The sequence below is a fragment of the Scyliorhinus torazame genome, chromosome 21 (assembly GCF_047496885.1).
Source record: "Scyliorhinus torazame isolate Kashiwa2021f chromosome 21, sScyTor2.1, whole genome shotgun sequence".
NCBI classification, from domain to species: domain Eukaryota; kingdom Metazoa; phylum Chordata; class Chondrichthyes; order Carcharhiniformes; family Scyliorhinidae; genus Scyliorhinus; species Scyliorhinus torazame.
This window is the reverse complement of record NC_092727.1, coordinates 120,762,719-120,776,589: the sequence shown is the minus strand read 5'-3', so window position 1 is coordinate 120,776,589 and position 13,871 is coordinate 120,762,719. Positions and strand designations below refer to the sequence as shown.

The 13,871-nt window shown below is 46.6% G+C and overlaps 1 protein-coding gene across 1 annotated transcript in view; it reads right to left on the bottom strand.

Annotated features, from left to right (window-relative positions):
* The window catches only part of wipf2b (WAS/WASL interacting protein family, member 2b), a 66,464-nt gene that overhangs the window by 4,906 nt on the left and 47,687 nt on the right, over positions 1 to 13,871 (bottom strand). Inside the window, exons 6-7 of the mRNA XM_072487416.1 lie at positions 3,683 to 3,886; positions 835 to 936 (exon numbers count right to left, since the gene is read on the bottom strand). Coding sequence (XP_072343517.1) covers positions 835 to 936; positions 3,683 to 3,886 — 306 coding nt within the window. The remainder of the gene's footprint in view (positions 1 to 834; positions 937 to 3,682; positions 3,887 to 13,871) is intronic.

Sequence of the window (13,871 nt, the reverse complement as noted above, 5' to 3'; positions counted from 1 at the left end):
CTCCACGACAACTCAAATTAGAATTCCTGAATAGTCATCCAAGGTGAACATTTTGGCTCCATGCCCTGTATGTTGTATATTTAATTTTCTACTGCACCTTATGTAATAGAGATTGATCCAGAATGTATTGATTGCAAAATTCTTTGATCTTTTGGCTTTTGTGGTGCTCAAGTTTTAAAATGTTGCTTTTCTAAAGAAGGCATGAAAATGTGGCCAATTTCAATATATTCCACAGTGGGAAAATACATACCACCATATAAATCTCATTTCTATCATTCACACTGATGCTTGCAATTTATATTAGTGTGTTACAAGATCAATTGTTTAAAGACACTATAATTGGTCGCTGAAAAGTTGAGCTACAGTGCTAGCTTGTACCACGTGACAGACTCACCAGACACTATCAGTTTCTTCATAGCTGCCATTCAACCACTAGCTGCATGGATGGGATTTGGGGAGCCAGATAAACATGAAGGTTAAAGGATTAGAGGATATACTGATAGGGCTAGATGAAATGTGGTGAGGAGGCTCACATAAAACCTCAAAAATGCTAGCATTAACCAGTTGGACCGAATGGTCTGTTATGGTGCAGTAGGCTACTTAATTCTATGTAACCCAACATATAACCAGTTACACATTTGTAAGATCATTTTTCTAGTATTGATATTTACAGGACAGATGCCCTGAGAAATAATGAAGATAGATTCCCTTCATAAAAAACTATCCTGTATCAATAGGGATGGTATGTTTGACAAATGACTGATCGGGGAGGGTGCTGGGTACTCACTTAAAATTGGAATCCTTGCATGCTGACGGCAAACTGGAGGGACTCACCTCTGTTCAGCTTACTTGGGTACATCTTTTGGAAATGATGATATTCCTCCGGTGCCGGGAAGTCTTCAATTGGATGAAATGAATATTTTGATTCAAAGTCATCTAGGGAAGGGAGAATTTTTAAAATGTCATTTTGTTTTTACATAGTTGATGGTCATCCTGGGTGAATGAAGGAGTATGCCTAATCAGAAAATTCTGGCACTCTACAAACTGAACACAGCGCCAGGGAACACACCGCCAGGTCTTATCGACAGGTTGGGCTCAATTTGTTATCGGGGTGGCACGGTGGTGCAGTGGTTAGCACTGCTGCCTCACGGCGCTGAGGAGCCGGGTTCAATTCCAGCCCTGGGTCACTGTCCGTGTGGAGTTTGCACATTCTCCCCGTGTCTGCGTGGGTCTCACCCCCACAACACAAATATGTGCATCATAGGTGGATTGGCCACGTTAATTGCCCCTTAATTGGAAAAATTAATTGGGTACTCTAAATTCATTTTTAAAAGAGTTCAATTTGATATAATGGGGTTCTATAAGATGACAAGATTTGGAGCAGTATTGTATATCCTGTAGGTTTCACCAGAAGATATGACTAAAAGCTGCTCTTGGAATTGCCAGCTTAAATACAAAACTGGATAGAGCAGGGCATGTGGCATGAGCATGTCTGCAGTTCTTCGGCTACCAATGATCCTCAGTAACTCATGCCTCCATATTACAAAACAAACAGACGTTATGAAAAAGTGCTTTTCGGAGTCAGATTTTCAGACCTGCCCAATCAAAACCTGAACAGGTGGCAACCCTATTATGTTAAAATGTCTCCAGTGAAATACAGCCTGACCATTACAATCAGCTCCCATATACATGAGCCCACAGCAGTAATACCAGCTTGAATGATGAAAATCTAAATAAGTATGGGCTCATATTTTAATTCTCCATTTGGCGAGTTGTTGGCAATGTGCTAGTGCCCACAGGCTCCTGTCTGTGCTGTCCATATGGTAAGTTACTGAAGTCAGCGGTCCATGTCAGTCATGGAGGATGAGAGCAGGACGCAGCCACTTTCTATAATGGGGCAATTCACTTTGGATGGCTCTCAACCGCTAGTTGGCTGGAGCGGCACTGGGTGAGGCATCTTTCTTCTCTCTCGGCCAGGAAAGGGTGAAAGAATTAAAAGAAAACTAAATCCACTGGCATAACTTTTCCTTTCATTCCATTACTCACTAATATTTTCTTCTGTTTTCTGTCTTTTACTTCTGGAGAAAGAAAAATCAGCTCAAGCTCCCTGTCCTGATCATTAATCAAGTGGTGCGAAGAAATTGCACGAATGGATATTTGGTGAAGACTTACTTTGAGATGCCCATCACAACGGATTAACTACTTAGCGTTCACTGTCTCGGATCACACGTGCCGAACAGATACGTGAGCAAGATAGAAGGAAGTTGAAGGCTCCCACTGATCTAAAACCCAGGAAAGAGTCAGCCATGTTCAGGAAAGGAGGAAGTAGACAACACCAGCACCAGACCCATTCGAGTATTGCCCTCCGTAATTGTCTCTCCAGCACCCAAATGTATATCTGCCCCTCCCCCCCACAGATGCCTACTTATGTGCATAAATAATTGATTTTGTATTTCTTTCGTGTTGTCACCTTTTTTCTTTCCCTTAGTTATTATAGCATTTACAGTGCCGAAGGAGGCCATTCGACCCATCGAGTCTGCACCGACTCTTGGAAAGAGCACCCTACCCAAGGTCAACACATCCACCCTATCCCCATAACCCAGTAACCCCACCCAACACTAAGGGCAATTTTGGACACTAAGGGCAATTTATCATGGCCATTCCACCTAACCTGCACATCTTTGGACTGTGGGAGGAAACCGGATCCGGCACCCGGAGGAAACCCACGCATACACGGGGAGGATGTGCAGACTCTGCACAGACAGTGACCCTAGCCGGAATCGAACCTGGGACCCTGGAGCTGTGAAGCAATTGTGCTATCCACAATGCTACCGTGCTGCCCACTATGTGATTTGTGTGTGTGCCCGTCTCTATTTATATCATATCCTGTGTACATAACAGCAAATATACTTTGTTCAAAATCCCAATAAAAAACATTGATAAAAAAAAGGAAAGGAGTACAGAAAAGTAAATTGGCAAAAAGAAGCAAAGCTTCTAATAGGGCCGGGCCTGCTTCAACATGTTAATTCTTAAGTAAAGCTGACAGTTACAAGTTTCTGACCATTTGATGTCAATCTGACACCGTTTGCATCTGCCAATAGTATTGGAAACAGCACAATTTTTAAATAGATTACACCCGTGTGCATTAATCACCAATGGGAGAAGCCATATAACCGAGGATAAATATTACAAGGTCAGCAGGACACAGGAATGCCGGCCACAAAAACATCTCAGGATATCTTCATAAATAAAAGGAAAGAAATCGATTCTGAGCCAAATTTCAACCGTTGGATGAAATACGCAAAAGAAAGTTATAAACAGCTTGAAAAAAATCTTCTGAACACAGCGAGTCAACAACCTGCAGTCAGAGACATTGCTGCGTTTAACACATTTCCATGCAATTTCTTATTGGCATTGCATCAATGATCAGGGCAGGGAGAACTTAAAAACACAACAGTTAGGGAGAGTGGGCCATTAATCCCCTTCAGTCTGCTCCGTCATTTGATAAAATCATGGCTGATCTGATTGTGGCCTCAAACTGCACTTCCTGCTCCATCCTTCACAACACTCAATTCCCCTGTCGATCAGCTGATTAGAGTGCTAGCTGATTTTTCTTTCCCAAGAGATAAATAATAAAGCAGATTTTAAAACAATAGCAATCTGGTTCTCCCTCTCCTTTTACCTGTAAATGATTTGGATGATGATCCAACAGGGTCTCTATGTCCGTTCCTTATCGGTGGAGGAGGGGGTGCAGGAGTCCGCATTGGAGGTGGTGGTGGGGGCTTCCCTCGATTTGGTGGATCTGAAGAGGGCGTCCTGTACGGCGGTGGCGGGGGAGGGACCTCTCTAGCTCCATTCCGCATTGCCAGGGGAGGTGGTGGGGGAGCTGCACAGGAAAAAGTTCAACATTTCTTTTTAATAAACATTTTATTTAAGTTTTTTTGTTGTTTTTACAACAACAAAATAAACAATGTACATGAATTTATAAACATAGTGCAAAAGCCGTCTCCCTTCCTTACAGGTCCCACCTTTACTAACCCACTATTCTAAACTAAACTAACCCCCCCCCCCCCCCTTCTGACGATTAATTTTCCAAAAACGGTTGCCACCTCCGGATGAACCCTAACATTGACCCTCTCAAGGTGAACTTGATTTTCTCCAAACAGAGAAAGCTAGCCATGTCCGATAGCCAGGTCTCCGACTTCGGGGGCTTGGAGTCCCTCCATGCTAATAATATCCATCTCCGTGCTACCAGGGAAGCAAAGGCCAGAACGTCTGCCTCTTTCTCCTCCTGGATCTCCCGGCACCCTGACAATCACCAGCTCTGGACTCGGCGCCATCCTTGTTTTTAACACTGTGGACATGACATCTGCAAACCCCTGCCAGAATCCCCTAAGCTTTGGACATGTTCGCTGGCCCTCCCGCACACTTTGCACACCTATCTTCTACCCCAAAGAACCTGCTCATCCGGGCCACTGTCATGTGAGCCCGGTGAACGACCTTGAATTGTATCAGGTTGAGCCTGGCACATGTAGACGCGTTGACTCTACTCAACTCGTCCTCCCATAGACCATCCTCTTATCTCTCCTCCCAACTCCTCTTCCCACTTGCGCTTCAGCTCCTCAGTCTGCGTCTCCTCTGACCTTGTAAGTTCCTTGTAAATGTCAGAGACCCTCCCTTTTCCCACCCACCCTCTAGAAACTACCCTGTCCTGTGGCCCCCTTGGTGGTAGGAGCGGGAAGGTTGAAACCTGCCTACGTAGGAAGTCCCGCACCTGCAGGTACCCGAATTAGTTTCACCTCGCCAATCCAAATTGCTCCGCCAGCTCCCTCAATCTCAGAAAGCTCCACTCTATAAACATATCCCCCATCCTCTCAATCCCTGCTCTCTGCTATCTCCGAAACCCCCCATCCATCCTTCCCGGGGCAAACAGGGGATTATTACAGATTGGAGACCAAACCAATGCTCTCTCTGCTCCCACATGTCCCCTCCATTGCCCCCAGACTCTCAGGACAGCCACCACCACGGGGCTGGTGGAGTACCGTGCCGGCGGGAACAGCAGAGGCGCCGTTATCAACGTACCTAAGCTGGTGCCCTTACATGAAGCCGCCTCCATACGCTCCCATACCGACCCTACCCCCACCACCCACTTTCTGATCATGGCTATATTCGCCGCACAATAGTATTACTGAAGTTTGGTAGCGCCAGCCCGCCCTCTCCCCGGCTCCACTCAATCATCTCCTTCTTTACTCGCGGGGTCTTGCCCGCCCAGACAAAGCCAGTGATCACTTTGTTGACACGTTTAAAAAAGGACCGCGGAATAAAGATGGGGAGACACTGAAACACAAACAGGGATCTCGGGAGGACCGTCATCTTCACCGTCTGCACGCTCTCAGCTAGTGACAATGGGAACGCGTCCCACCTACGAAAATCGGCCTTCATTTGGTCTACTAGTCGGGCCAGATTTAGTTTGTGCAGCTGTTCCCATTCCCGCGCCACTTGGATGCCTGGATATCGAAAGCTTCCCCCTACCACTCTAAACGACAGCACCCCTAGTTGCCTCTCCTGTCCCCCTCGCCTGGATCGCAAACATCTCACTTTCCCCATATTTAGTTTATACCCCGAAAACCGGCCAAATTCCCCAGAATCCTCATGATTTCTTCCATCCCCTCTGCTGGGTCCGATACATACAGGAGCAGGTCATCTGCGTAAAGCGAGACTCTGTGTGTCCCCCCCCCCGGCCTCCGGACCAGCCCCTTGATGCTCTCAGTGCAATTGCCAGCGGCTCTCTATGGCTAACGCAAACAACAGTGGGGAGAGGGGGCAGCCTAAAATAGTCCGATGTTGTCCTATTCGTCCGTACGCTCGCCACAGGAGTCCCAATACCTCACACAGATATTCCCATTTTACTCGATCAAAGGCCTTCTCTGCGTCCATTGCAACCATTGCCTCCACCTCCCTACCTTCCGGGGACATCATGATCACGTTTAATAGCCTTCTTACATTGGCCACCAACTGCCTTCCCTTAACAAACCCCATCTTGTCCTCCCCAATAATGTCCGGAACACAATCCTCAATCCTAGAGGACAAAACTTTAGCCAGCAAAACTTGAGGCATCCACATTCAGTAGGGATATCGGCCTGTAGGACCCACACAGCTCCGGGTTCTTGTCCAGCTTCAGGATCAGCTAAATCGTGGCCTGTGACATCATCGGGGGAAGCACCCTTCTCTTTGTTGCCTCATTGAATGTCCTCATCAACAACGGCCCCAATATCCCAGAGAACGTTTAATAGAACTCCACTGGGTACCCATCCGGCCCCGGGGCTTTACCCGACTGCATGGCCTTCAGACCCTCCAGTATCTCTTCCATCCCGATCGGGGCCCCCAGCCCTTCTACCAGCTCCCCGTCCACCTTCAGGAAATTCAGACCCCTAGGAAGTGCCTCATCCCCTCCGGCCCCGTTGGGGGTTCCGACCCATAAAGCCTACTACAAAACTCCTTAAACGCCTTATACATCCCCCTGCTGAGTCTCCAACCAGGTTCCCATCTCCATCCTTTACTTTTCCTATCTCCCTGGCTACCTCTCACTTTCTAAGCTGCTGTGCAAGCATTCTGCTAACCTTCTCTCCATGCTCATAAATCGCCCCCCTCTCCTTTCTCAGCTGCGACACCGCCCTCCCTGTGGTTAACAAGCCGAACTCTGCCGTTCCCTTAAAAGCCCTACCTCTGGGGTCTCCGCATACCTCCTGTCGACCTGTAGTATCTCCTTTACCAGTCGGTCCGTCTCTGCCCTGTCTACCTTCTCCTTGTGGGCCCATATCGAGATCGGCTCCCTCTAACCACCTCCTTCAATGCTTCCCAGACCACCGCTGCCGAAATTTCCCGTGTCGTAGACTTCCAGGTAGTTCTGAATACATTTCCTCAGCCGCCCGCACACCTCTTCGTCAGCTAAAAGACCCACGTCCAACCTCCAGTGCGGGCGCTGGTCTTTACTAACCTGTAGGTCAACCAAGTTCGGGGCCTGGTCTGAGATTGTGATCACCGAGTACCCTGTGTCCACCACCCCCGTCAGTAAAGCTCTGCTTAGAATAAAGAAATCAATCCGGGAGTACACTTTATGCACGTGTGAGTAGAAGGAGAACTCCTTCACCCACGGCTGCGCAAATCTCCATGGGTCCACCCCCACCAGTTGCTCCATGAACCCATTTAGTTCCTTTGCCATTGCTGGCACCCTGCCCGTTTTTGAGCTTGACCGGTCTAAACCAGGGTCAATAACTGTGTTGAAGTCCCCTCCCATGACCAACATATGCGAATCCAGGTCCGGTATCTTCCCCAGCATCCTCTTTATAAATTCCACATCGTCCCAATTTGGCGCATACACATTTACTACTACCACCTGCACCCCTTCCAATTTCCCACCGACCATAATGGACCGGCCTCCCACATCCAAAACTATTCTTCCCGCCTCAAAAACCACCCGCTTGTTGATCAGGTTCACGACCCCTCTAGTCTTCGAGTCCAGTCCCGAGTGAAAGACCTGTCCGACCCAACCTTTCCTTAATTTTATCTGGTCAGCTACTCTAAGGTGCGTCTCCTGCAGCATTACCATGTCTGCCTTCAGTCCTCTCAAACACGCGTGCCCTCTTGACCGGCCCATTTAGCCCTTGTACATTCCAGGTGATCAGCCTAGTTGGGGGGCTCATCGCCCCCCCCCCCCCCCCCTCCCCCCCAACCGATCAGTCATCACCTTTCTTGGGCCAGTCTCCAGCCCGCGCCCCCACCGGCCCGCACCCAGGCAGCCTCCGCCCCCACCGGCCCGCACCCAGGCAGCCTCCGCCCCCGACTTCCTCTCTGTCCCTCAGCAACAGTCCCTCCCTCATCAGCAGAACCTTTTCTCCCCCTAGTAACAGCACAATGTAAATCGACCCCTTTGATAAGCCTAACATCTGCTCACCCTCCACTATGCTGAAAATGTTAAACATTTAACAAGTTATGTCAAATGCCACATGGGAAAATACTTTTACTATTAAATATAAGCAGTTTGTCATTGTAACTTAAAACTGCACAAAACCCAGAAGGAGCTAATTCTGCAAGAATTGATCATTATTGCTATAAACGAAAGGGGAGATTGATTTCAAAAATGAATTTAAGAGATCCATCAATCTGCATTCTTAAAACTCATACAAGTTAAATGATCACTTAGTACCTTATCCTATTTGTGTTTTACATTCTTCCTGTGTAGTCTCCTATGCAACAGCCAATATTTGTAGACACAAGCGATTTTCAAAAAGAGAAGCAAATATCTATTATGACTCAGACACCAATTATACTGCATTCTGCCTCTAATGTCACTTTCTACATTTTGTTCTGAAGGATGTAACCATTTTCGGAGAGTAACAGGACCTGTGATAAATCAGGATTATTACACTAATCTTGGGACCCAAATGGAAAGAGCATTAAAAAAAAAACTTTCAATAGCCAGCATCTATTGCCCATCCCTCATTGCCCTTGACTTACTAGAGCATTTCAGAGGGCACTTAAGAGGCAATCACATTGTTATGGGTCTGGAGTCACATGTAGGCCAGACTGGATAACCAGGTGATTTCCTTACCTAACGGACATTAGTGAACCAGATGGTTTTCACGATAATTGATGATAGCTTCATATTCACCATTACTGAGACATGGCATCAGCTCCCTCCCATTCCCCCATCTAAAGACCATTCTCTTGCATAAGACAATTTCAAAGTCCTTAATAAGTTTGTGTTCCAAACCATCAACAGAAAGCCTCTAGTCCGATTTATGAGTTTTTATATAATTAAAGTAAAGATGTATTTTGGAATCAGCTACCATGGAAAGCCATCAAAATGTATGGTGCAAATGAAAACCAAAAATTAAAGATATTGTGGCCTTTTGCTCTCAAATATTCGAGCGCAATTCCTAGTTTTGCATAGGAAGTCCTAATGTTCAAGTCCCTCTGTTTAGTGTTAAATTATTTCAGATTAAGTTAAATGTAATCACAACTTCTTTACAGTGCAGCAGGCCATTTAGCCCATCGAGTCTGCACAAAGAGAAATGTTGGCTGTTGAAGGGTCCGAATGTTCCAGCAAAAAGGGACAGCAGAGTACATGCAAAGGGCACTGCAGGGAGGTTAAACATTAATAAAGACCGCTTCCTGGAGTTGCTGGGATGAAACATCTAATCCAGGGACTAAATGGTTTATGTTGTACCTGTGATGACTGCCTACACACTGCACTCAAATAAACAAGACATTTACTTGGAAGTATTTACAAACCTGACCTGAACTTGTCAATCGGAAATTCAATGGCCCAAGGATCAGAAAGATCAGCAATCAACTTTTATTTTGTGAAGTATACAAGACCATTTCATTTTGCTTGCATGGCATCATTTACTTTCATTCCCCCTGTACACCCAACACCCTTGATGGATCAACAAGAAAATAATCAAGCCATACAGGTGATAAAAGTCCATGGTTCAGTCTCAGAAAAGCAGTAAGAGAAAATTGGTCAGAGTTTCTGTGCCTGATTGCTGGAATCAGGTGAGTATGGATGTATACAGGAACATGTTGGACTATCATCTTCCCCCACTTCCCCTCTCCCAAAGTTTGGAATGCCAGCTAACACTGATTATCCCAAATAGTCAATGCCTGCAACAGAGGACAGGAACAAAGAAAATTGGCAAGAGGGGTAAAAATTATTTAGAAATACACCTTGTCCATGTTAAATAATAAGCCAAGTTTATACAGCTCTTTTAACATGGCGAAGTCCTTGGCACATTTTACAGGAGCTACATAACTCAATCTTCAACCTGGTCAAGGTTCCTTCAATTCTGAAGTATGTCTGTGGTTCATGAACAAAGATTCGATGACAGGGCCATCATCCTCCCCCAGCCCAAACAAGCTGACTCATTCTGATCTTTGAGTCAGTGAATGCCCAAAATTCTGGTCAAATTTGTAAACACTTCATATCCATTGTCAAATTTATTTGAGTACAGTGTACAGGCAATCACCACAAATACAACATAGAGCACATAGCCCCTGGGTTGGGAGCTTCTATATTCTTTAACACACTTAATTGTTCTGAACATATTATATACCAAACATATAAATTTAAGGTGTCATAATTACAAATAGCGGGCAGCACGGTGGCGCAGTGGGTTAGCCCTGCTGCCTCACGAGGTCCCAGGTTCGATCCCGGCTCTGGGTCACTGTCTGTGTGGAGCTTGCACAGTCTCCCTGTATTTGCGTGTGTTTCACCCCCACAACCCAAAGATGTGCAGGCTAGGTGGATTGGCCACGCTAAATTGCCCCTTAATTGGAAAAAATGAATTGGGTACTCTAAATTTATAAAAAAATAAATAAAATTACAAATAGCAACTTAACAATAAGTACAATCTAGACTGCATCTTAGAAGTAGGCGCAGCAGGAAACCACAGTTCACACAAATCCTCTGAAGAAGTGAAGCTGTGTCTGAAATTGAGGGAACATGACATCTACTGAGTGGACCATCCTGGTATTTTTCTTAAGTTACAGTGAGATTTGTGCCCAAATGCTAAATTGGTTGGCACCATATGATATTCTCTGACTGAAATGGTTTTTTAAAACAGCAAATAAAATTAGGGTTACAGCTGGGAGACTCATACCGGTGGCGTGGAATCGCAGAACATCATGGGCTGTTATTATAGTTCAGGTAGAGATAGGGGAGAAAAACAAAATAACTGATGTCCATTAGTTTGTCTGCATCGACTATTTAGCAGGGTTTCTGCTAATTAAGAGGACTCGAGCTCTGGGGTTTGCAATGTAGATCTTGATTTGATTTTTTGTCGCATGTACCGGAGTACAGTGAAAAGTATTTTTCTGCGGCTGAGTACATTGTACAGAGTACATTGACAAATGGTACATCAACGAACAGTGATTGGTTACAGTGCGGAACAAAGGGCCAAACAAAGCAAATACATGAGCAAGAGCAGCATAGGGCGTCATGAATAGTGTTCTTACAGGGAACAGATCAGTCCGGGGGGGGGGGGGGGGGGGGGGGGGGAGAGAGAGAAGCTGTTCCTATGTCTGGATGTGCGGTTCTTCAGACTTCTGTACCTTCCGCCTGATGGAAGGGTCTGGAAGAAGGCAATGCCTGGGTGGGAGGGGTCTCTGATAATGCTGTCTGCCTTCCTGAGGCAGCGGGAAGTGTAGACAGAATCAATGTGGGGGTGGCAAGCTTGTGTGATGCGTTGGGCTGAGTTCACCACACTCTGCATGCAGTTTCTTGCGATCTTGGACCAAGGAGTTGCCATACCAAGAGGTGATGCAGCCGGATAGGATGCTCTCTATGGCACATCTGTAGAAGTTTGAGAGAGTCGATGCAGACATGCTGAATTTCTTTAGCTTCCGTAGGAAGTAGAAACGTTGTTGGGCTTTCTTGACTGTTACATCAACATGAGTGGACCAGGACAGACTGTTGGTGATGGTGACCCCCAAGAACTTAAAGCAATTGACCATCTCCACTTCGGAGCCATTGATGCAGATGGGAGTGTGTGCGTGCTACGCTTCCTGAAGTCGATGATCAGTTCCTTGGAATTTCCGACATTTAGAGAGAGATTGTTTTCGGTACACCATGCAACCAAGTGATTTATCTCCCTTCTATAGTCTGATTTGTCGTTGTTTGAGATATGGTCCACCAGTCGTATCATCCGTAAACTTATAGATTGAGTTGGAGCTAAATCTTGCCACACAGATCTTTGACTGATCAACCGAGTCATGGTACCAGAGATTCATCCAGATCTGTAAAGGTCCTTCTATTTTGTCTTTGAGACATGTAATCATTGTCTTTGATTCTTGAAAATCTTTTGTGACACTCGAGAGAATGTAATTCAAGTGTGGCAGACCAATTTTTAGTTACTCAATTTTTAGTAACTTGCAAAAATTGTAACCTTAATAGAAAGCTATTTCTAAATTTCAGAGCATGTTAGTCTCATTTTTTTGAACCGTGATATTTTTCCAAAGCTTTCAGTGACTTTATAATTCAACATGACAGTTAATTCAGCATTCTTCAATAGATTATGGAATATGTTCATATTTTGGACATATGTCTTCATTATTTTTTTGTTGTAATGTTTGTTCATCTACTGCAGAAGTCAGAGTAAATGAGTTGTAATCGAGAATGTGGGCCCATTAAAGCCAGATGCAGATGTGATTATCATGAAATGACAGATGGATTAAATGGCCATATTGTATCCATTTTCACACAGAACTTGCACCCCAGGGTATTAAAAGAAGTACGTGAATAAATTGCAGGTTTGAGAATTGTCCATTTGAATTGGAAGATTGGACTTCCGGGTGCGGCGATGACCAGCTGAGTCGCACGTTTCGGCAGCTCCCGGTGAAACGGACTTTTATGCTCTTGATAGGAGTCCCAACGGCAATTTTGACGGTTAAAAACACTGTGCGGTAAACCAGAAGGGAACCCCCCCGGATACGGATGAAAAAAGGAGGAGAAAGTGGCCGGATTGCAGTGGATCCTTTAGAACAGCGGCAAGGAAGGCAAGCAAAAACCAAGATGGCGTCAGAAGGTGGCAGTTTAACATGGGGCCCTGAACAACAAGAGTTCTTGAAATGCTGTGTGGAAGAGCTCAAAAAGGAAATGAAGAAAGAGCTGTTGGCCCCGATACTACAGGCGATCGAAGGGCTAAAGGAGGAACAAAAGACCCAGGAGCGGGAGCTTCGGGTCGTGAAGGCAAAGGCAGCCGAGAATGAGGACGACATACAGGGCCTGGTGGTGAAGACGGAGATGCATGAGGCACATCAGAAACGATGTGTGGAAAGGTTGGAGGCACTGGAGAACAACGCAAGGAGGAACAACTTGAGGATTCTTGGTCTTCCTGAAGGTGCGGAGGAAGCGGACGTCAGGGCATATGTGAGCATGATGCTGCACTCGTTAATGGGAGCGGAGGCCCCGGCGGGTCCGTTGGAGGTGGAGGGAGCATACCGAGTGATGGCGCGAGGACCGAGAGCAGGAGAAATTCCCAGAGCCATAGTGGTGAGATTCCTCCGTTTTAAGGATAGAGAAATGGTCCTTAGATGGGCAAAGAAAACTCGGAGCAGTAAATGGGAGAACGCAGTGATCCACGTTTATCAAGACTGGAGTGCGGAGGTGGCGAGAAGGAGGGCGAGCTTTAATCGGGCCAAGGCGGTGCTTCATAAAAAGAAGATAAAATTTGGAATGCTGCAACCGGAAAGACTGTGGGTCACATATCGAGGGAGGCACCACTACTTTGAGACGGCGGATGAAGCGTGGACTTTTATTGTGGAAGAAAAACTGGAATGAGCGGGTTATTAAAAAGAACGTTTGAACAAAGTGGTGGGGCGAATGTGGGGGGTTAAAAAGGGGGGAAAGAGGAGTTTTATGTACTAATCCTGCGATGTGGTAACTTTTCTCTCTTCCACAGGTGGTGATGGGGGGAGGAGGGGAGGTGGAGGAGATGGGGCGTTGGCCATTGGGGGCGGGGCCAAGGGAGAAGCGCGGGCTTGGTTCCCGCGCTATGATAATCATGGCGGGAATAGAGAAGCAGGAAGGAGGGGGCGTCGCACGGTGCGAGCCGAGGTCACGGGGGGAAGCCGAGGTCGGCCAGAATTTGCTGACTTCTGGGAGCAACATGGGGGGAGTAATTACGCTAGTGGGTGATCTAGCGGGGCGGGGGGGGGAATTACTGGATTGCTGCTGCTGGGGAGAGGGGGGAGCTGGTATGGGCGGGGGGGCACCGCCTGGGGGAGATACAGCTGCGTGGGAACCGGGTGAGGAGCTGGAAAAAGGGGATGGCTAATCGACAAGGGGGGGGGGGGGGGGGGGGGGGGGTAGG